At 35.7% G+C, this 25,788-nt stretch overlaps 2 protein-coding genes across 2 annotated transcripts; both read right to left on the reverse strand.

Moving 5' to 3' along the window:
• Positions 1–11,660: 11,660 nt before the first annotated feature.
• LOC126770060 (CD63 antigen-like) lies at positions 11,661–19,000 on the reverse strand. Its single transcript, XM_050489205.1, has 5 exons — positions 18,726–19,000; positions 14,183–14,371; positions 12,438–12,608; positions 11,986–12,237; positions 11,661–11,847 (listed from the first exon to the last, which is right to left on the reverse strand). The coding sequence occupies exons 1-5, from the start codon at positions 18,798–18,800 to the stop codon at positions 11,665–11,667; spliced, it is 870 nt and encodes a 289-aa protein (XP_050345162.1). The 5' UTR covers positions 18,801–19,000; the 3' UTR covers positions 11,661–11,664.
• An 879-nt stretch (positions 19,001–19,879) lies between these two features.
• LOC126770079 (CD63 antigen-like) lies at positions 19,880–25,419 on the reverse strand. The gene is made up of 5 exons (XM_050489235.1): positions 24,902–25,419; positions 24,646–24,834; positions 22,413–22,589; positions 21,603–21,833; positions 19,880–21,070 (listed from the first exon to the last, which is right to left on the reverse strand). The coding sequence occupies exons 1-5, from the start codon at positions 24,962–24,964 to the stop codon at positions 21,005–21,007; spliced, it is 726 nt and encodes a 241-aa protein (XP_050345192.1). The 5' UTR covers positions 24,965–25,419; the 3' UTR covers positions 19,880–21,004.
• Positions 25,420–25,788: the final 369 nt, after the last annotated feature.

Genomic DNA, 25,788 nt, shown 5'->3' on the forward strand with positions numbered 1-25,788 from the left:
CTCGTATCTTGATAGATGCTGATAACGCTTTTATGTATATTCGATCAAAGATTAAAAATTCAACGAAGCGATTATTATAAACTTTTATCGAAAATCGCTGGCGATGAATATAAATCATTTATATATTTTACTAGCTGCCCGTCCCGACTTCGTACGGGTAAAATAAGGATTTTATCACATGTGATTTGAGATCAATGAGTTATATAAGCATTCGGCTATCTATTCACCCATACAGTACAATTCTACTAATTAAATGATTACGATATATTCCCAATTCAATTCTAATCCAACTTTGACTATTCTATGTTTATTCGTAACGGAACCGAAACAATATGATGTTAACATTTACCGTTGTGTCAAAACCAAACTTATTTGGGAAGTTTTATGCCAATAGTCTATAATTAAATTAACGAATATGAAAACGGATAAACGGCAATGACCACGCTTCGATTCGATTGCGATAAAGTGACATTCTGTTAGTAGAACTTCCCCTAGTGCTAAGAGCATTTGAGAGCATATGCATGATGTGCAGGTATCTTAGCGATATACGGTATGGTTAATTGAAAATTCGAGCGTCAGATGATATTAGCGTAAGGTTTCGAGTGTCATTTGTTTTTGAAAGTACGTTAATGTGTGCGTGACGTCGGTACATAAGTTCACATGTTTACACATTTCTTGTAAGTTAAGGTACCTTCGCAGTCACACAAATTTTTTTAATGATTTTATTTAAATATCAGTTTCATATAAAAATGATTGGTTCCAATTTTAAAGTATTTGCAATATTTATCAAACATAAATCGCTCACAAATTAATATCTTACTAATTTTATAAGGATTTATAGGTACTTTGTGAAAATTAAACTAAATTATAAATATCATCATTTTTTCTTTTCTTTTAATAATTACAGTGATTATAGTGTTATATATGTATATGATGGGGGTATAATATTTCCTACTACGTCGGCATATTAAGCTATATCTATAGCTAAACAAATATCCAATATACTATACAGCGCATTTTCGTCTTAAAAGTATAAATTAAATTAATACGAAAGGTAAGAAAGATGTATATGGAATTTGCAGTTTCTGAGATGAACCGAAGGACTGAGGAACCGAAATAAATGAATAAAACTTAAAGTAATATGTACAACAATAAATATTTAACAATTGGAGCGACATTTAAATTCAGCCTAACTATATTTATTTATATACACCTATCCTAATAATTTTAACTTTTAATAATTAAAGTAAAATGAAACTTAGTTAAGTATTATAAAACATATATTTTAGTGACATTCTTCTTCTTGGTACTTATTACCTACGTGAGTACCAAGGAATTGATATATGATCAGTGGTGTAGCTAGGTGGACAAGGGCCCCGGTACATAATAGGGCCCTTATCCCCTCTTTCTGCGTAGCTTGAACTTATATTGGCCTTCAAAATTATAGAAAGAAATTAATAGAATTAGGAAGGATCAGAAGCGATCTTGTCCAATGCTGTTTCTTAAATATCTTTTTATAATCTTTAGTTTACTGAAAGGTCTTTCTGCTGCCGCGGAAGTAACAGGAATTGTAAAATTGCTGTATATACTTCCGTAAGGTCACATTTTTCATTTTTTCTTTGATGCCTCTCTCTTTTCAAAACTGAGGTTAGAAGGCCCCCTGAACTCCGGGGCCTTGGTGCACTGCACTACGTGGCCCTGCGATAGCTACGCTTCTGTATAATATGATGTATGCACTTCTCATACACAAATCATATGTATTCGACCTGTTTTATAGAAGTACAAACTACCTTACTTTTACTATAATATTACCTTACTACTTCTTGGTTAATATTAACTCATATTATTTTCAGTCGGTACATTTGAATTTGGTTGAATGGCGACATGACATGCTTATTATAATAATTTATTATGAGGAGTATCTTTACAGTTTATGCTTCTCTAGAATTTTCCACGCTACAATATTATTCTTGCATTATCATTGTTTCATATTGCACAATGGCAAACATTAAACTTTACTCTTAAGAGTCAGTGTACTCCTTATGTAGTGCTTACTTCTGTAATGTACAAAATAATTCGAATATTCAGCAAAAGTATACTAATTAGTCTAGTATTATTTATAAATAGTAAAATAATGCGCAATACCTCTATCTGTATCTCAGTAATTCTTCTAAACCACGCATTGTGATATGGTTTTCAATAAAATAATCAAGGTTTTTTTAGGTTTGAACTATGTAAGTGTTTAGTACAAAAAACTGTTTCGTCCGCTTACATGGTTAACGCTGGCTAAACCTTAAAAGACATAACAACGTACCAGAACATCGTAGGACTAAAAAGGCCTACAGAAAAGACGGTGATATGTCCATGAGGTAAACTCAAATTTACTATGTTTATCTATGACAGTTTAGTAAAAAAATATATTATATAATCAATATCCGTTTCGATAACACGGTTAAATAAATGGTGCTTTAATAAATTGATCTAATAACGTGGAAGTTAAAAAAAAAAGTATGTTTGAATATTTTTATATATTCTTTACAGTTTAGGGTTCTGATTCTCTATTGCTCAAAAAAGAAAATTTTTTTAAAATATAGGGTTTATTTTTTCATTGTGACGCTGAATTCCTGTGGATGGGCTGTTTGTCAACGTAGTGAGAATTTTGGAGTTTTTTGAGGACGGTAACACACAGAGTATGACAGATCGGCAAGTATGATCACGTTTTTGTTTTTTCCTGATTCGGCAAGCCAACAGTACAATATTATACAAAGAAGACATTTACCGATAAATTTTCCACTAATAACTATAATAATTAAGAAGCAGAAAAAAACAGAAAGACAATTAAACAAACAATTAAAACCAAAATCTTAAACATTGAAGTAATTAGAAAAATTAAAAATCCATAAACTAAACGTGGTTAAAAAAAAGCAAAAATATTAAATAATTATACATTTTCATTTTCGTTACGGGCATTATATTTAATGTTTAAAACAAATCTTATTATTTTTAAAAGTTTTGACTGTGTGTCCATGGTCTATAGCTATATAAACCTATGATAATTATATATTAGAGTGACTCGTTGAACGAACTTGTAAAATTAGTCTGTGTGCCGTAAACAAAAAAAAACATGCTAAAATATCTTATAAGCAAATACATCGATAGATGTACTGAAACAGGGTAACAGCATTATTATCTGCGAATATAATGTAACTATAAACAAAAGAGCACTATTCTAAAATATCTACGAAGGTATTTTAAAAGAGTGCTCAATTTACATTCGAATCGTAGCTGACAATTTCTATTTGTCACCCTAACCCGTCTGTGGTGTTCAGTATGTACGAAAAGGACCTTGTTTTAAAAGTACATGAAACCGGTAAAGATATTTATATCGATAAAACACAAAACAAAAGCAGTGTAGGTATGATAATACTGTGATCCATATTGATATGACTTGATAAGTATTATCAGTTATTTATTTAACACGCGAACGTAACACTTATTGACATTAAGCTATGTACTAAGAATGGAAATTACTTTGGAATAGACACAAAATTAATCAATAATGTAATAATGTATCATAAATCTACAGCATTTTCTGATTTTACGTTTTTTATTATACTTTTTATAAGTATAAGATATAAGCTAAGCATTTTCAGGGACTATGACGTCTATAACCGTTTTTTTACAGAAATTGTTAAATTATACTAATAAATAATATTACCATTATAATAAATTAATAAAATTTAAATTAAATGAAAAAAATACAACGAAATAAATAGCATCTAAATTCAAAAGTTTATTTGAAACCAGAAAATCAATACATATAATAAAATGTAACTGATCGCTGTCTGTACATGGAAGATATTTAAGTAAAACTACTATCGGGGGCTTTATCAACGCTATAGAACCCAAAACAATGATTGTTGCAGTTTTTGTCTGTATGTCTGTGCGTTTGTGCACGCTTAGCTTAACTGATTTGAGTGAGGTTTTCACAAATGTATTGCGGCAAACTTCACTTAAAATTTAGTGTTTGTTTTATTTCAATCGGTGTATAAATAAAAAAGTTACATCAATTTAAAGAATCACGTCGAACATTCGTTAAAAATGCTATAAAATAACAGTTCACTTGTATTGGCTGGTACTTTGAGCTACCTATAAATGATAGTCTATAAAATTATGATTATTGAAAGTTATATTATTATTAGGTATAGGAACAAAATAATGTTAACAAAAGAACAATTTCAGAGATTTAGAAACTTCCAATGTAAGTTGAGCTCTGATCTATATGATCAATCATATTAAATAGGGTTCAGCATATGCTCGACATTCGCGGTTAAACGCGCCCACGCGTATTTGTGAAGCGCGCCGATTGCCGTGCTGTTGCCTATAGCATTGAGTTATTTGCAGCGAACGCACGTATGTCGGCGACGCATGGCGCTCCTTGGTAAACCTCTGTCTGTATTCGTTGTTTATATATTTTGTTAGGTTAGGATAGTAGGATTGGCGCTTGAACTGTCAAACCGTTCGGACGTGTACAAGTTGAATGTTATCAATGTTTCTTGTATGTTTTCTTCGAATACCCTCGCTTGTTTATTGGTTTTTGTTGTTTTCTGTCGTGACATATTATATTGGCTTTGTGTATGGATTTGGTTTTTCGTTAAGGATTGGTTTTGTTGTTTGGTTAAAGGTCTTTCATAGACCTATTTTTGCTTGTTGTTGTCGTTGTCGTTGTTGTTGTTTGACATAATTTTTTATTGTTGTTGTTGTTGTGTCGACGATGGACGTTGACACAGAATTGTCGTCCAACAATAATAATGTTAGGCGTAAACGCCCACTTGTGGGAGTCGCCCTGCTCGATTCCGGCTCCGATACGGAGACGGAAGTCAGAGCAGCGGCTAAATGTAGCAGTGCTCGTCGGGGGAAGCTTGCTTCAAGAGGACGCGGAAGCCTTGCTCAGGCTAAGGCCGAGCTTAAGGCGAAAGCTGGCCAAGGCCAGGGAAGAGGCGTTCGAGCGCTCGCTCCGGAGTAGGGCGTTCCGGAAGGGCACTCCAAAAGTTGTTTTGGACCCGGAGGAGTCTGCATCGGATGCCACGGGAGATCCCACGAAGCTGGGCGTGAAGGAACTTCGCGCACAAGCTGGCCGTAACGCAGCCCTCATTTTAGAGGTGGCACAGAAATCCAACTTAAAAGGAGGGTTTGTGTCAACATTGAGGGAGTCCACGGCCTCTCTCCACGGTATTGTTGATGCCCTGGCTTCCAGGACGGAAGCGGAGGAGACCCGCCGGCTTCGCGCGGATAACGGACGCCTACGCAAGGAAATAGAGGACTTAAAGTCGGAGCTAAAAGCCCACCGCCGTGAGTTCACGGAGATGCGAACAACGGTGGCAGCGGCGAACGATTCAGTGGCCAACACCACGCGGGATGCGCAGGCACTTGAGCAGTTAAAGGCACCCATAGTGTCTGCGGTCGGCGCAATAAACTTCCACTTGAACGGCATCGAGGAGCGCCTCCCTCCTGTCAACGAGCATCGCCCCCCCTTAGCGGCGGACAAAAGGCGGGAGTTGATGCAGCCAAACGGTCCGACCTATTCCCAGGCGGCCCAAACGGCTTCACCGCCTTTTGTATCACCCACAGCCAAGCGAGTGGCCACGCCTGTGCGGAAGCCGGTGGCTCTAGCCGTACCACCAATACCGATAGTTGGTCCCTCTGTCGCCTCGACCGCGCCGGAGTCTCAGTTACGGGAGGCCCAGGAGTCGTCCTGGTCCACCGTAGTAAAAAAGGGGAGGAAGGGAAAGAAACCTTCCCCGACAACTGTTGTACCCACTACAGCTACGCCAATGAAGCCAATAGCACCTCAAGCTCCGAAACCGAAGTTGGCTACCCCTCGCACGGCTGCAGTAATCGTAACATTGCAGCCGGAGGCGCAAGTAAAGGGTGTCACCTACGTCCACGTCCTGGAGCGAGCCAAGCAGGGTGTAAAGTTTCAGGACCTCGGTATCTGTGGCGGTCTTAAAGTCCGTCGTTCTGCGACGGGTGCCAGAGTCCTGGAGCTGCCTAGGGCGCAGTCGGACCAAGCAGAAAAGCTTACCGAGAAGCTCCGCATGGTTTTGGATGGGGTGGCTAACGTTATCCGCTCCACAATGAAGGTGGACTTAAGGGTGATGGGCCTAGACGACTCCGTCACTAGGGAAAAGTTAATCGCCGCTGTCGCTCGTGAGGTGAGTTGCCCCGTTGAGGTGATTAGGTGCGGAGAGATGTCACGCGGACCCGGATACATGGGTATGGCTCGTGTGGCATGTCCGATAGCGGTGGCGAAAAAACTGTCTGACAGCGGTCGTCTTCTGGTTGGATGGAGTTCAGCCAGGGTATACGTTTTGGAGCAGCGTCCTTTGCGCTGCTTCAAGTGCATGGGTCTTGGCCACACCAAGGCACTCTGCCCATCTAGGGCAGAACGTGCGGGGCTTTGCTTCCGGTGCGGCGTCGATGGCCACAAATCGGCGGGCTGCACGGGGTAGCTGCGCTGCGCCGTGTGCGCGGACGCTGGAAAGCCCTCCGGGCACATGATGGGGTCGAGGGCGTGCAACCCACCCATCACAAAGGGTAAGGTGGTCTTAGGCATACAGACCGTCTCCTTCGCCACACCTGTCGTAGCACGCAGAGTGTCGGAATGGAGGGTAGAGGAAGAGGTGGAGACTCTGTCGGACCACCGTTACATCCGATTCGAGATCTCTACCTCTCGCAGGCTGGCGGAACCCCAGAGGGTGCCGACCACTTTGCCGAGGTGGTCTCTTGGCCAGTTAGACCGCGAGCTAGTCAAGGAGGCCGCCATTGTGCAACGGTGGGGTTCCGCGGGACTAAGGGAGGGTGCCAGCATGGAAGAGCTGGCGGGCCGCATGAGCCGTGCCCTCAAAGAGGTCTGCGATGCGACCATGCCGAGGACCCGCCGCAGTGCCCAGTTCCGGCATGTGTACTGGTGGTCGCCCGAAATAGCCGAGCTTCGGGCGACGTGCAATCGGGCGCGGCGGGCCTACGTCCACTGTCGAAGACGCAACGGCCTCGATGTGGACCTGGAGGGACAGCTTTTGGCCGCTTTCCGCCAGCTAAAAAAGGACCTGCAGCTGGCAATAAGTCGGGCCAAAGAGAAGGCGAGGGAAGAGCTGCTAGTGAACCTCAACCGAAACCCATGGGGGCGAGCATATCGAGGGGTTCGCGGAAAATTCCGCACCCAAACTACCCCCGTGACGGAGACGCTGCCGCCGGAGCTCGTTCTGCGCCTGGTCGGGGAACTGTTTCCCCACCCATGCGAGTTTGTCCCTCCACAGATGGCCCCTCGCTCTGTGATAGAAGACCTAGTGGTTCCACCATTGATCACGGAGCGAGAAATGGAGATGGCCCAGGCCGCTTGAGGACCAAAAACACGACGCCGGGTCCGGACGGTGTTCCAGGGCGTGTTCTGTGCGATGCCTTGGAATACCTAGGTACAAGGCTTCGGGAGCTGTTCAACGAATGTCTGCGCAGCGGGCAGTTTCCGAAGCCTTGGAAGCAAGGAAAGTTGCTGCTCTTGCCAAAGGAGGGGCGGGCATCAGGCTCCTCTTCGGCATATAGGCCGATAGTGCTGCTGAACGAGACGGGCAAATTGTTTGAGAAGATTCTCGCCGCTCGTCTCGTTCAATACCTCGACGAGGCCGGTCCGGGTCTCTCGGAGGCTCAGTTCGGGTTCAGGCCGGGCCGTTCAACGATCGACGCCTTGAACGCCCTGAAGACTCGGACCACGCAAGCAGTGGCCCAGGGGCAAGTGGTCCTGGCGGTGTCGATAGACGCGACTGGGCGGGACTTTGGGGAGGCGGCCTGGCCGAAGTTAGAACAACTTTGACCGTGGACCGAATGGAAATGCTGGGACTGAGGGTCTCCATATCCAAAACGGAGACTCCTCTTCCACGGTCCACGGAGAGGCCTCGCTCGGGGGGCGAGTATCACCGTCCACGGGACGGTGATCAAGGTGCAGGCCCAGATGAAGTATCTGGGCTTGATCCTGGACGGTCGATGGAGCTTCAGACAGCACTTCGTGCAACTCGGCCCGAAGCTCATCAACACAGCTGCCGCCTTGGGTCGCCTCCTACCCAACGTGGGAAGACCGGGATCGCTATGTCGGCGCATCTATGCTGGCGTAGTGAGGTCGATGGCACTGTACGGGGCCCCGATATGGGTCGATGCGCTCACTGATCACAACCGGGCCCTCCTGCGGAGGCCGCAGAGGGTCATAGCGGTAAGAGCGATAAGAGGGTATCGTACGGTGTCTTGGACAGCGGCGACGCTCCTCGCGGGCGATCCGCCCTGGGAACTCCAGGCGGAGGTGCTCGCAGAGGTGTACCGCTTCCGGGTCGAGGCGAAAGACCGCGGCGACCGTCCAGGGTCGGCGGATGTCGGGCGGATCAGGGCTCTAGCCCAGCAAGCCCTGATAGCCCGGTGAGAGGAAGATTTGAAGTCCCCCACAGCGGGCCTGGCGACAGTGGAGGCGGTACGTCCCCACTTAAATCGCTGGGTCAAAAGAAAACGAGGCACGCTTTCGTGTAGGTTAACGCAGGTACTTACCGGGTACGGCTGCTTCGGTAAGTACCTGCACAAGATAGCACGGCGGGAAATGCCACCTTCATGCCACGAGTGTGGTGCGCCAACCGACACGGCGCAACACACCCTGACGGAGTGTGCCGCGTGGGGGCCCCAGAGGCTTTCTCTGGCGGAAGTTGTCGGCGGAGACCTCTCCTTGCCGAGCATCATCAATGCGATGCTCGGAAGCGATGAGTGTTGGTCGGAAATGGTCTCCTTCTGTGAAAATGTAATGTCGCAGAAGGAGGCCGCGGAGCGGGAGCGGGAAGAGGACGATGCTGAAAACCTGCTCCGCCGAAGAAGACTGGGGTGAAGAATGAGGCGCTATGCGCACCTTCTCCCTCCGCCGCAATAGGCGTCACTGGGACTAGGGGGTTCTCAGTACCCTGGTAATCCCCATAGAGAATGGAGGCCTGCATACGCTGGCCACTCGTCAGAGCGTCGCGGTAGCATGCACAATCGATCCCGTGGCGCTACTCGTTATGAAGGAAAGGGTACCGCTGGTTTTTTAGTGGGTATTCCGTTGTTCGGGGCGCACTTGGCGCCTCGGACATCGGCGAGCCCCACATACCCCCCCACTGTTCCCGTGGGGGAAACGCGTAATGCGTTTTTCCAGCGTAAAAAAAAAAGGTTAGGATAGTAGCTTTTTTAAAAAAACTGTACACATTACGAATTAAAAAAAAAATTAAAAATTTAATACACATTTCTTTTGTTTTTCGATGCTATACATTTAACTAGATATTGCCTGCGTTTTCGCTCGCGTGTAAATAATAAAATATGGTATGGAAGTCTGTGTTTTAAAAATAAGAAGCATGAAATGTTATTCTGGTTAGAAAAAAGTATATTATGGCTTTTTTTCATCAATGAACTTACAGTGATGCGTCTAGTTTAACTTTATATATTTTATAGTGACCTAAATGGGTTCAACCAAATTTCATTTTATTTGTTCTAAAATGATGCATTATTTGCGAAGTAGTTTTTATAAACATGGTAATTTGGTTATTATTCTTATGAAAGATATCGAGATAAGATCATAGACAGTTTTTAGTACATTTATAGTTTTGACATATTTCAACAGGTACTTGAGTAGGATAATACTAATACTTAACTATTTGTTTTCAGTTTGTAAATAACTTTGTAGTTATTTTTTTTAGGTTAATTAGGTTTTGTTAAATTTATACTGAGTCGGTTAGATGATAATAAGTAGGTACTTATATTTACCTTTCAGTGTTAAAACGACACAATTTCCTGTGAATGTTTCGTTTGCAGTATGTCGGAATAGATTTAAGGAATGCTGTTTTCTCATGGCCAATTGTATGTTGCCCAATTTAAATTCGTGTGAGGCGAAACCAATAAATACTAAAATCCCATGAAAATAAAACTAAAAATATTGTATATTGCTGAAATATTATCTCTGCTTTTAGTGATTTCTTTAAGTTATACGCGGGTGAAGCCGCGGGTACAGCTAGTATTACGTATACGTACGCTGGTATGTTACATTTTACATATCGGCTTAGTCACAAAGTTGATGGAACTCTTTAGAAAATAATCAATCGAAAATAAAAAATAAAAGCATCGACTGCCATGTTAAAATAAATCATAACTGAACAGATTAAAGATTTAAAACTTGGAGCTATCGTAACTTTTGTTCAGCTCAAAAATGCCTATCCAACAATGTATAAACGTTGCTTTTTGTTTATTCGTTTAAAGGATAGATAAATATCCCTTAAATCTTTTATAAATGCATTTATGCATAAGACATATAACTCAAAATAAATTTAATTTGATGAAAAAAAGCGTGTATATATGTATATATATATATATACAAAAACAAATACTATTATAATATATAATAGTTACAAATATATATATATATATATATATATATATATATATATATATATATATTGTGATTGTATTTGAATGACAACTGTGTAACTGAAATGTTGGAAAATAGTAACCACTACGAGAGAGAGATGGCCCAGTGGTTAGTACGCTTGATAATTAACCGATAATCGCAGAATCAAACCCAGGCAAGCACCAAACATGAATCCTGAACGGGAAAGAGGCAGTTATTTTACCTTATTACTTCTGAAATTCGGTTCTCTACGGAACAATCGACATCCCGAACCAGTGAAAGCTTTATTAAAAAAATCCTGCAAAATTACGACTCATAGGTGCTTGTATAAGCCTACTTGAATAAAGTGTATTTCTATTTTGATTGTAGTTTGTGAAATACTACTCCCTCAAAACCATCATTTGATGTAAATTAGTAAAAATTTATAGAAATATAGTTAAGATCTATACAAAACGCAATCTAAACCAAAAAACGACTGTTAATTACATAAAGTAACGACTTCAATAGCACGTGATTAGCTTATGTATTTGACTCAAAAAAGTTAAATAAGAAGAAATAGGAAAAGGGAAATTAGGAAAATCATAAATAAATACAATAACGGTTTTTAAATTTATTAAATAAAAAAAACATTCAATTATATTTGTGATAAATAATTACATGGAACATAAAGAATAAAATAGGTATTTATTTCAATATTTATATCACTTCTAAAATATAACTTAAAATTTAAAAAAACATTACAAAAAAAACAGTGTTGTATCTACAAAATCATATAAATACCAAAAACAGTGATTTTTTTTGTAAAATGTTATAATAATTTTAATCATTTTATAATATTCTTAAATTACTATGATTATAGTTAGCATTTTTTTATAGTTTTCTCTAAGCTATACATATAAGCCTCGTTTTAAAAATAAAATTACATTATTAAAAATTTGGTCCACAATCTCGTTATATATAATTTAGTCCTGTTTAACGAAATTGATACTTGGAATGTTTATAATCTCTTAAAATATTTTCATTATAACTTGTTACGGATATTTTCAATTTAAAAATTCTTTTTTTACTTTATTTTTTGACTATTATCCTCAAACGTCAAAATGGATAGGGTTAAAAAAACAACAATAGAATTGTATTTAATTTGTGTTACATTTTTCATAGTTTCTTTTTAAGAAAGTGACGAAATGTTTTTGTTATAAACCTTAAGCATTATTTTGTCCATGGAATGGGACATAAACTATGGGTGCACTTTTCTCCTTCTCGGGGTTAAGGGAAGTGTACGCGTTGACCATGCGCTCCTGGATCTCCCATCGTCTGCGCTCGCGCTCAGACTTTGCTTTACGAATGGAACTGGCCAGCGAGAACGAGAATACAATTCCGATAACCTGAAATAAGACAAAAAATACATTCTTGCTAAATCTGATTCTACTTCATTATTTTTAAATGACGAAAAGTTTATACAAGATACTCTAAATATTTTGAAGGAAAAGGATTTATGTTTGTAGTTAAAAATTGTTACATACCTGAATAAATGCAATCGTCATGGCGCCTGCACCAAGCAAGCCTGCACTCTGGTAGATCAGATAAGTGATCCTGGGGAGGCAGCCATTAGCATACAGTTTAACACACTCGTCAACTTCTATGTCTCCAACAACTTGGTAGTGTGTCTGAGCGCAGCAGGAGTAAGGAACGGTGATGTTGGCTACGGAGATACCTGATTTCTCAGTGGGCACATCACCCCAGTCGAGGTAGCTATCGACACCGCAACAGTTCAGCTGCAAATATAAAAATTAAAAACATTAAGGCGATTGATTGCCTAAAATTAAAGCGTTGCGATCATGACACCTTCAGCTATTATTCTTAAAAGATTTTTGTATTATTTTTCCATAACACATATTTAATCTTTGTACATTTTAAGTAGATCCCAAAAAACTCTTTCAAATTAAGAATGTAGAATTATCGTGTTTTTACATACCCTACTTTGAATGAAGTCGAAAGCATCGGTTACTTCTGGTTTGTTGTAATACGATGGAAGTGTCTCTCTCAAGTTTGCGTCCAACATATTTGCGACCTGAGAACGCAACGTGTACGCAGCGATGGCAGCTGAGATTTCAAGTACCAACACCAAACTGAGGATAACTGCAAACTGAAATTTATAAATTATATAAGTATGTATTTACAAAAGAAAAATAGTATGTACAAGTATATCAGTTATCTGGTTTCCATAGTACAAGCTCTGCTTAGTTTGGGATTAGATGGCCGTGTGTGAATAATGTCCCAGGATATTATTATGAACCATCAGATAAGTTTCTGAAGTTAAAATGATAATTTAACAAAAAAATCAACGATATCCCGGACTGAGTTTTTTTTTAACACATTAATTTAATTATTTTATTAGTATTACTAATACTATCAGATTGAATTCATATATTACTTTGACTTTTGTTTATTTGTGTATGTATTACTTAGTTAGTTAGTTGTTTTCCTTCACAGTCAAGCACCAGATAAGCAGGAATTAAGCACATGAAAATTCAGTGTTGCTTGCCTGGGTTTGAACCCACGATCATCGGTTAAGATTCACGCGCTCTAACCACTAGGCCATCTCATCTTTTTGCCTGGGAATACTTATCATTCGATTTTAGAATATTATGTGTAACATTTTTTTGAACATCGAAATAGTGACTAATTTCAATCAACAGCGATTATTTTTTACAAAAATATATTTGTATTAAGCTACCAATTGTACTAATTTTTGTAATTGTGTAATGTATTAACATATTTATAACGCCTGTTATTCATTTATATATTTTAAGAAAATAGTATTTTTATATAGAATAGATAGGCGAACGCGCATATGGGCCACCTGATGGTAAGTGGTCACCAACGCCCATAATAAACATTAGCATTGTAAGAAATGTTCACCAGTGCTTACATCGCCAATGCGCCACCAACCATGGGTAGTTCCCAAGGTTGGTGGCGCATTGGCAGATGTTATGTCCCTTGTGCCTGTAATTACACTGGCGCACTCACCCTTCAATCCGAACACAACAATACCAACTATTGTTGTTTTGTTTTTTTTTTTGTTATAATTAAATATATTGATCATGGACGCTGATTGCTTCACCCGTGAATCAAATTACTACTATAACAGGAATTATACAAGTGATTTTCTTTGAAAAAGCGAAGTTTAGCGATAAGGCATCAAGAACACATTTGCGCTTCATATCACAGCTCGTTTCACTATCACATAAAAATAATCGTGAATCATTCTTCATTATCTATTTCCTTTGTATTTTGTGATAATAAAGTGCTTTAATAAAAGACAATTTCTCTTTATATCAATTTGTCAATGACTTGCCCTTATTCCATTGTTATGGTCAGCGCATAAAACACCACAAGAAAGAATATTTAAAAGTAGGCCGTTTTACGGCCTGCCTGCCATTCCCCCTGCCATTTCCTTATATCTGAGATTCATATCTTAGGTGGATGTGTTGAATTCAATAAGATCTGATCTGTTCAGACCAACGCTGCCTCTGTTCTTTTCTCTTCGACTTTGCACTATTCCACACCAGTAAATATCTCAGTAAAGTTCTCAACTTTGGTTTCGTTTTTTCTGATAATGTGACTAAAGTAGACCAATATTATATATTACGTATATTAAAAATAAATAGAATATTTTGATTGCAATGTCAGTTGTGTTCAAAATATCTTCGAACTTACAATGTTAACCAAGCAGGTGCTCTCCTTCAAGGCACCGATGCAACCGAATAGGGAAACGAAGAGCATGATGACTCCAATGACGATGATAAAGGTCGCCGGTGAGAACAGCTGCGTGTCCAGGAAGAAAGATACATCGTAGTAGATCGCGTAGATCGTTGTGCCCACAGAGATGATGAGAGCGGACGTGAGCTAGAAATAAAAACATTAATAATATAATCAACCAGAATATTATGACACTCGTAATATATAGCAAAACTTATACACTGCCATTTGGTGAATATATACATATGTGGTAAAATTTATAACATGCCAGCATGTAGAAAAATACCATGAATAAACTCATGATATTCTCTTTACGAGAGCACAAAATATACCTAATATATTGAATCTTTTCTTTACATTGTCTTTTGTTATATTTATTTACTATCATATATTTTACCAAGATTTTCGATTGTGTATGGTGACCTACATTTAATCTAAAATTAAAATCCATTCAATATCAAATATAAATTCGGAAAACTAAAAATAAAACTGTTAATATTATTCAGTTAGTAGATATATTTAATAGTAAGTGAAGACCAGCAAGCATTCTGTTAGGAATATGTCAAATCATTAAAAAGTAGTAAATTGTCTATGGTTTCATCTTTGATTAGTGACAGTACGCCGCAAGGCTACGTATGAGTGGGGCATTTGCCGGATACGTCTGTCATAATTACATGTACATAGTGACTCGGAAGATAAACAAGAATAAAGACGTACCGAGTGCTAATAATAAACTATATAGCGGCCAGGGCGCGCTAGTCTATATAGGCAATTATTATTTATTATTGTCCTTTTACTTAAGTGCATTAGGTAACGCTCCCGAAAATTATTTTTTACAATATAAATTTTCTAAACTGTTTTGATATTATAATAAAGTTTCATCTTATTAAACTTCATTTTTTGCTTTAAAAAAAACATAATATGAAAGTAGAGAGTAAATTATCTCTACAGTGCTAGCAAGTCTCCAAAATCGGTTAGAATAAATATGTAGTAATTGTCGATTGAGTAGTTAAGACGTAAAAGCGTAACAAACAAACAAACGTACATTCACATTTTTAAAATTAGTAAAGATTTAGCTAAGAACAACAATAGGTAATAATAATGTTATGCAATAACTAATAATAATGTAGTAATGTTTAACAGTAATGTTTCTAAGTTATATTTTTGTTTTAAATGTTAATTTATCTTAAAATTATTAATTAAAAATTAATATACATGCGACCAAATAAAAAGTAGCAGTAGTAGTATATTTGATTATACTCGTGTATAGCAAAAGTGTAAGAAATAAAAATAATAATTTTAGAGGTAAAGTCGACCTTGCGACGCCTACAAGGGCATTAGCGGTTATGCGGCTACAGTATGTACATGGTATTGATTTTTCACGACTAACATATCACATGCATTGTTTACAAAGCAACGGCAGAATGGAAACCACATGAGAATTATTACTTTGTAATTATTTCTTTGTTAAGACTGTCGTATAAGAATTGCAAAAAAAACCATCGTATACCTTCCAATGTATTGAGTATGTATTTTGCTGTTTGTTTTGTGTATTGTTTGTAATATATAATAATTACTTTACATAAATTAAATACAAGTCGATATGTGAGGGGTATCTTTGTATTAATTTTACCCTTACGAAGTCGGGACGGCAACTATTACTACCTATATAATTATGACATTAAAGTACTTTAAAAGAAAATTGTTGTACCGAATACCGTAATGGCTGGAGCTGGCAAAACTACACTTATAAAATTTGTAGATTTATAAAAGATATTTAGAAAAAAGTTAAGTATAACTTCATTCTAATAGGAGGTAATTGAGTAAATGTTTTTAAGTTCACATTTGTGAATTCTGACAAAATGACATTTATGACAATTATGACAAAGCAATTTTCTAAACTAATTAAATAAAAGTCTGTTAATGGTGAATTGTGTTTATAAAATTTTGTATTTATTACTATTCTTATTTTATTTTATTATTGAAAATATAAAAATAATGGCACGGATATAAATAATTTGTATCTTTAAGTTACATCCGTGCCAACGGTTTGTTTCACCCTATAACTTGCTAATTTAAATTATAATATATATCTACATTACAAATATGATGACATTTAGTAAAATTCTAAATTAAAAAAAAATCTTAATTACGATTATTTTTTTTATTAGACCGTCGCAGAATGAAACTATTCCGTTTAACTTTATTTAAGTACTATGCCTATTAACTATACATAATATGATATTTTCATATTTTTACTGCGTATCATTACAATGTTTAATGATTTTAGTTAAATTTTATAAAACAATATTATAAATATTACGATGCTTGTAACAAATATATCTTACTTTGCATATCTATATTATGTATAGTTCGTGATGATGTTAATTTTCTCATGTAATTTGATAAAAAAGTCGTAGAAACTGAAATAAAAAACTTTTAAAGTTATAGATTTTTAAATTGTAAGACAAATTTATCTCAATGTTGTTGGCAATGCTACTTTTTTTGTATTTCACAATTGTTTGCGAAATACGTAATGAATATTTTCCTTGCATGAAATAAAAAGCAAATAAAATATTTTACCATGATTTTATGAAATAACAAGCAATATATCTGAGTTAAATGACGATAAGTGTACATACAAAATGTAACACTCAAAATTATTATTACAATTAAATAAATCTCTAATAACCGTTACAAAAATATGATAGCTTTAAAACCGTCACTTGGAGAAACATATATCGATAATTCGACTTTTAAATTTATATAGATACGATTTTTTTTTTAAATATTTGAAGACTAACTAGCAAATGTGCCCATAGAAATTGGCACTTCATGAAAAATAAACAATTTCTTCCACCGTGAATGAGCAGCTAACCAAGATCTTTATATAACTTGAAACATGACACACACCACTAAATCAGTAATTTTCTAACTAATTACTAACATAACTTTAAATTATGATAAATTAACATGAAATGCGTCTTTAAAAGTCAATCACTTATTACTTAGAATAATTTCGATACGTTTAAATTACTTCTGCAGCTTTAGTGTTTATAGAAAAAAAACAACGGAATACGTATAATTGAAATAGAAATTGTATTGTTGTATGTGTCAACAGTAATCTTGCTCTTTGTTTTTATTACAGATAACGTTATTTTCAGTTCTTGCCGTATATCGCGGTCTGGAATTAACTTTGCTGTTTGTATGAAACAACGTATGTCATCAACATTACAATTGATACGTTTTCTTCTAATATTAGCAGTCACAGCCAAGAAAACAATGCTATATATGAAGAATAATTATGTAAATGTTTTGGCACACGTGAGTTATTTCTGCTAGACTACAGTAGATACGTGTATGTATTTGTATATAGTATTCTTATACTTATTTCTATCCAATATATAATCAATACAGTTTTTTTTGTATATTTAATGTCTTTTAATCCGATTTTGACCACGACGGTCATTTCAAGAAGGATCAGCCAACTGCGCAGGACATATTATGGTACAGAAGTGTGTGCGCAAACACAGATGTACTTTATTCTCTCACTCTTTTTATACAATAAGACGGCAATCCGAAATGACCACAAAGACTTGAGACGCAATAACAACGGTTTTACGTGCTTTCTGAGGCACGGGATTGTACCTACATATGTATGTTTAATTTGCAGGCTACGGGCTGCTACTGAGATTCTGCGATCCGAGAAAACCCCAAACCTTTTTATTGGCCTGACCGCGGTTTGAACCCAAGACCTCATGACCTGTGGCCTTATATATAGCCACTAGTGACTAGACCATCGAAGCAGTATGTGCCTCCTGACTGTATGTAGTCAAGACTACCAGTAAAAATTGGCATTGTAAGAAGTATATAACAGTCTTTTTTTGAGAAAACACAGTCAGAATAACGTTCAGGTACTCCGTGAAGATATTATATAGTACATTTATATAATATTTCTCAATAAAAGGCTATAATAATAAGGAAAAAAGATTTTTCAAATCGGACCGGTAGTTGATCTTAACATCTTCATACAAACAAATACTTCATCTTAAAATATTAGTATAAATTTTCCTCTAGCATTATAGTTGAATTGAACGTTGAAATAGAATTTCTATGTTTTGTTTCTTTTATTGAACAAAACGTATTCTTTTATCGATTACGTCATATCCATCATAATAAAAATATTGATATCGCTATTAGTCATTTATTAATAATGAAGCTTACACAATATTTGTTGAGTGCAATGGATTTAACAGTATAACGAGAAAACCAATTAAAACATAGGCTGTGCGGATTACATTAAAAGAAGACCTTCATATAAAAATATAATTACAAAAACCTTGAAAACCTATATACTAGGTAATACAATCGAGTTAATACCGATCGTTATATACCAAACTGCGTTGCTTTAATCTATCCTATACCTGTAACGATGCCACATCACACGCTGATAAGCGGAACAAATAAAATTAAATATCATACGTATGTTCGACTAACTCACCACAAAAATAGCAGTAACACACAACAGCATGTACTTTATGCACCTCATGCCAACTTCTAGATTGTTCTGCGCCATTTTAGAACACAGTCGAAATTAACGCGGGCACCTTCACTAAATGACAGTTATTAGTACACTGAAAACTAAGGCGACACTTTTCAGGATCGCTATCAACTGATATGCTATCGCGCGCTCGGCTCAATGACTACTAGTTTTATACGAGTCGAATTTTCTTCGACCAATTAGCGTATGTATTTTGTAAGCTATGGTAAATACATACATATAAATACTAATAATACTTCACGTTAATGTTTCCACTGTTGATGGCAGTGGCCTCGTGTTTATTGGTTGAAACGTGTGACGTCACAAATACCCACATTGTAACGATAATATACCTATATGAAGTCATAAAAAGAAAATACAATTAAAAAAAATGTAATTTATTTATTTAGTAAAAATATGACGCATAGTACTGACAACTACTAAATTTTATTGTAAATTTCGCTGAATACTGTAGGTATACAACAACAATAACAGCCTGTTAATGTCCCACTGCTGGGCTAAGACCTCCTCTCCCTTTTGAGGAAAAGGTTTGGAGCTTATTCCACCACGCTGCCCCAATACGGGTTGGCAGAATACACATGTGCCAGAATTTCAATAAAATTAGACACATGCAGATTTCCTCACGATGTTTTCCTTCACCGTCAAGCACGAGATGAATTATAACCACAAATTAAGCACATGAAAATTCAGTGGTGCTTGCCCGGGTTTGAACCCACGATCATCGGTTAAGATTCACGCGTTCCAACCATTATGCCATCTCGACTCATACCTATGTATGTTTGATAATATCAAAATTCAAAATTCGTTACCGAAAGACTCATTATAAGACTGGGCCACCTATATCCATTAAATTTGGTATTTAACCGTAGTAGGTAGTATCGTGGTAGTTCGCGGGTACAAATCCGAACAAACACTACTGATTAATCTCACGTTTAGTATAATGTGTTAGTAGGTTAGCGATAAAAAACAGAGAATTTGATACATAAAAATTGAACAGAGCATATACGCAACCTCGTTTTTAATTCAAAAGTAAAACTTATAAAAATTGAGGTCAAAAATGGGCTTATTTCATTGGTGGTAAATAAAAAAATAAATAAAATATTATTAATATTTATTACAAGCAATAGTAATACAGCACTACAATTATCTATGATGATAGTGTATAAAATCATCATTCTAAAAACGCTTCGCGGCAAACCTGGCTTGAGTAGTGTCCGGTAACTTTGTCAAGGCCCATAGCATAGGGTCAAAATAAAACTCATTACAAAATACATAGGGTAGAGTTGTCTTCTAGCTACACAAATATTTATGTTAATTAGATGTAAGAAATCTTCCTGAAATAATAAGTGGATTGTGCGTTTATTCCATGCCGACGCTTATAAATATTGAATAGCAAAGAACCGAGGTAGATCTTTGTAACGAGAATGATAATAGTATGGGGATATAAATGTCACCAGGTATATTTACCGTGACTACTTCCAAGTTTTTGCAAATATGATGTTAAATATTGTAATATGTTGCCGTTTTTTATACCGACTCCTTCTAACTTTATTACATCTTCTTAATTATAACTACTCTAATAACAATTAAATCTGAAACTGATGATTGAGATCAACTTTCTGATTTTTTAAACTTTTCCATCTTGATATACGTAAGTACAATTTTCCTTTCTCCACGAATGCTTAAGGCCACCAGTTAAAAGATTGTCAAACACATGGCTGCTTTAGTATTCGTCAACAAATGTTTATTTTTTATTTACATAAGAATTATTTACAATAAGGCCTTAAATACATATATTTGCTTGAGTGCAGTGTTAATATCTACATAATATATTCAAAATTCACACTTGTACCTAATACACATAACTATTATATAAAAGTTATATAACTAAAAGATTATATAAGTACATCAAGCTTTTAACGGGAAATATGCAATGTTTGACAAATTGTTTACAAAAATACAAAGTGATATATAATATGAAGACCATCGTTATTTTGAATGTATGTTTTCAATTCCTGAATTCATATTTGGAGTTTATTTTTATTCTTAATTACAATATCAATTTGTCCTAATTAAATAATAATTAACATCGTTTTGTTATTTTTCCACAGCACGGTGAAAATTATTAACAGAGAAAAAAAACAATATATATTTATGTTATAATTTAATATTGTATTTTTTTTTAAATTACACCTAACATAAGCTTTCATTACATTACTTTATGGAAACTCTCTCTCTCGTCTCGTGATGTTAGCCAGCCATACTGCACCACCAACAGCTAGAGCCTAAAAAATAAAAAATAAAATGTCAATGGTTGGACTTACACAAAAATTAAATTTATCTGGAAACAGCAAAAAAACAAATATGTCTTTTCTATCCATTTTACAGACTAGTTCGAGCAAATTAGTCAATCAAAACCCACTCTTTCTACTTCAATTTTCATTACTTCTATTAATTTCCAGGGTTCTACTATGTAATGTTTTTAGAAATTCATGAGTTTTTGCAAAGGGTCAATGATAAATTTTACTCTTTAAGTGTAAAGCGCAAATTAATTGAGATATTTGTAATAATGTATAATATACACTACGATTTAAAATACTTGGCAAGAAGTAATAAAAGATATACAATATCAATGACCAATATAACTTTTAATCATCAGCATTGAAGGCACGTGTTATTGCCATTGCTGCAGACTAATTTCTGTAATCTTTATCTGAGACATGTTTAATCTTGTAATACTAAAAGAACTAATAACTATTTTGTGGATTACTTATAAGAATTAAAAAATATAAGGCAAAATAGTACAAATAATCTCACCTGCATTAAAACAAGGAATATTCCTGATATACCGATAGCCGCAGCGTGTGATTGAACCCAATTACCAAAGGCTTCAGAACAGCCAGTGATGTATGCAACTGTGGTGTTGCAAGTGAAAGTATTTATAGCACCATAGACGTGGTTGCAGCAGCTGACAGGAACACCTCGAGACTCATTGGTATTCAATGGAGTCAGCCAATCGCTTGAGTTGATCACGCCACAACAAGTAAACTGGAAATTCAATACAAATACCAAATAGAAACGATAGATCTGGTTATAACAAGAAGCTTCGGAGCTTATGCCACCACGTTGCACCAATGCAGGTTGGTTTTTGCTCATGAGGCATATCTTGCTTCAACGCTAAGCATGGCATAAATTATAATAAAACGAATTAAGAAAGCAAAAACTCAATGTCCTTGTGTTCTCTTTACTAGGTAGTTTTGGCTCATGTGCTAAATATTAAATCATGTCGACCCAAATCAGGTCTTATCACATAATGTAGATTTTAAAATGATATTATACGTAAAAAGAGATTAAACTAGTTTCAAATATCTAATGAAATAAATTTCACCTCTTACATTGTTTATTATTTTAAGATCCAAAACAATGAATTATATTAATGAAATATTGGAAAAATTCAAAAAGTTTGGAAATTTTAGTTGACTTATTTCCTTCTTTCCTTCCTTATAAATACGCTTCTTATGTTATTAAAACTCTCAAATAATATTCAATAAAAAAAACTATAATATCCATTTTTCACTAATTTATGTAGCAGAGAAGATTATAAAGATATAAGACGAAGAACCTTACATCGGACTGTACTTCATCCCACAGCTTGGTGACTTCAAAATTTTTGTCAGGACCATAAAGATCCATGGTGCTGATGAGCTGCTTCTGCACGAGTGCCACTGTGTTCCCGCGCAACACATATCCAGCGATACACGCTGACAGTTGAAATATGAACATCAACAACATCGAGCCTGCAAACTGAAAGATTTAGAGAAATTTATTAAATCCTCAATAATCAGCTTAAAGGTATATGAGATAGATACGAAAATCTCAGGCTCAGTGGCGTAGCTACTATAGGACAACACAGGCGCGCCTAGAGGAATTAAAAAAAAAAACTATTGATGAGACTTATTTATGAAGATAGATTAAATTTACAAACTACTAGTAACATATTTCTGGCAGTCATGAAACTATAGTAATATTTTTGCCCTTGTAGATAACCATTACGTAATGTGAGAACTTTTATAACCATTTACGTAATGTAAGGTCATAAGAGTATTGCAATTTTGTATACTATTTTTTTTTTTTCAATTTATATATTAGGAAAGAGCGAATGGGTATGATGGTATGTAATAGCCATCTTAGCTAGCCTACATACATCACCTGTCTCGTAGGTCCACAAGGGACATAACATCTTAGTTCCCAAGGTTGGTGGCGCATTGGCGATGTAAGCGATGGTTAACATTTCTTACAATGTCTATGGGCGTTGGTGACCATTCACCATCAGGTGGCCCATATGCTTGTCCACCTACCTATACCATATATAAAAAAAGTTCCATTAACATTGTCACATATAGAAATATTTTATTTAATGTACTACAGATTAACAAAGGGCTCTGTAAACAGTTCTACTACTAAATAAGCCCCGATAAAAACATTATTAACATAATATTTCCTTTTGTAATCAGATGCCATATTGCAGCGTTTATAATACTTATCGTGAACAATGCGAATAGTTATAACTTAGTCACTTGAACGAAATTAGATAAACACCGATATCTATGCATTTCAAGAGTTTGTGCATAAAGATACTCATTTCTTGTATCCAATAAAATCAAGTCATCCATGCTTATAATTATTTCTTTATTTTTTATCTGCTTGTAATTTAGAGTTGAGGCCTATTTATTGTCACGGATAAAAAAAGCTTGGTAAAAAAGTAGCTCTCTGTCACAGTATCAAGATTTCATCTATTCCCGTCACTATACTATCAGTTTTTTTATACATGACATTGGCAGAATATTTTGCGCTCAAATAGCGTACATGCACGCCAGAAAAGAAAAAAAAACTCATTTCTACAAGAACTGTCATTTATATTGTCAAAGTAAACACTTATAACAGTACTATTAAATATCATTATGCAATAGCGATATTTTGTACCTGTGACAATAACATAAACTACCAAGTATCGTGTCACTGTTACCGTCCTTGAAAACATGATATGTTCATCTTTATTATTCATATACGTGTTGAAAGAGATACAGTATCATAATATACGTAGATTTAAAAAAAGACGTTCGTTGTTAGTTGAAAAATAAATTTAGAATAAATATTAACGCATATTATGTCTGTAATTTAATTGAACATTATTTTAGCACTCTAAAATAGTGCTTTTTGTACCAATTACAATTATTTGTTCGATAAAATATTTTAAATCAATAAAATGCTTTTACACTTTTTTTACACTTAAGTCACAGTTACTGTGACTCCTAGTAAAACATACAAACAATTTGAACGAATTAAATTTACAATCGGATTGCCAAAAAATAATAATTTGAAAAATCTTTTTTTAATTGTAATCGTTTACACTTTCATACAAAGTAACTTTAAGCCAAATGCACACAAGCGGACGTACCTAAGCCTATATTTTTTTATTCAAACTGAGTACAAGTTTATGAAGCTCCCTTTAAAATAGAACAAGTAGGTACAATTCTATTACGAAAATAGGCCGCTCGTCGCCCAGACAATAAAATGTAAATACCAACTAAATTCAGCTGTGACTTTTGAGATAAAATAACTGCTTAAATAAAGAAATTTTAATTATGAATGTATCTATTTAAAACATTGTAATAACAACCTAATCGAGTTCCACTTAACTTAAGTTTACCGTACGTGATACCGTTTTTTTACGTGCAAAAAAAATTTCGTTACGAGTTATCATTATTCTTGGCATAGCAGATATTTTTTCTAATTAAACCTACAAAGTGGATTTACATTATAAATCAATTGTATAATTTTTTTATCTGTGGTTACTTACCGCTAGAATCATGTAATAGTTTTCCATATATGCTCCGTAAAAACCAGCAAAAGAAATGAGGAAGATGATAATACCAGTCGCAATGCAAAACGCTGGAAGAGAGAAAAATCTCTCTGACAGGAATTCATGGTAACCATTGTACGCAGACTGCACAGAACTACCCACGGACAGTATTATAATTCCAGTCACCTGAAACATACACATTTAATAACACCAATCACTTGAAATGTAACGTTTCTGTAATCACATCACTTACCAGAAATAGAAAATTAACTGTTATTAAAGTATATTTGACGGTTGTGAATATTTTAGCCAACATTTTGGCGCAGTATGAGCACAAACGTTGACTTCCACGTGACAAGTAACCAATGTATAGTTTTCTCTTGGATATTTTTATCACTATTATAATCTTGATAAGGAAAACAAGCTGATTTATCTCGCGCTACACTCCCGTTCAACGGTTTCACTATTCGACATTATTGTAAAATAATAAAGCGACCTTCGATGTAAAGTGTTTTAATTATACTAAACATAGATGTGAAATGCTTTCCAATTTACAATAATACAGATATTAAATTATTATTAATTCTAAAAACGATAAATGATTTATTCGAAATTATTTTTAATTTGTTTTTAACTATTTTATCGGTTAAAAAACAATACCGTCAGCAAAGTTCAGGCAAAATATAAAAATAACTCAGAGCACAACACAATTCACTATGATAACGTTTTGTTTTCATGCAAGCGTTCAGACGTTGCGATAGGAACTGGTACTAATTAACTAAATGTGCATACATTTCTATGTATTGTCATTAACATTTTTATCAAACTTAGTGCTCACTGCCTTCTTAACGTTTATGTGTTTTGTTCCTACAGTACATTTATTTAACCTGTCTCGTTATATATTTCAAGCAGGATTATGAATAAAAACGCAAACTGTAAATTGTGCCACTAAATAATTTATAATTCGAATATATTTATTAAGCTTTAATCTATATTTATAACACTAATATATAAATCTGTTTGTTTATTTATTTAAACGCGCTATCTAAGGATCCACTAGACCAATTTGAAAAATCATTTGCGATAGTTTTATTATACTGTTTTTTAGATAGATAGTTTATTTATTGGAAAGAGTTATAG

This window comes from Nymphalis io, chromosome 8, assembly GCF_905147045.1.
Source record: "Nymphalis io chromosome 8, ilAglIoxx1.1, whole genome shotgun sequence".
Lineage (NCBI taxonomy): Eukaryota > Metazoa > Arthropoda > Insecta > Lepidoptera > Nymphalidae > Nymphalis > Nymphalis io.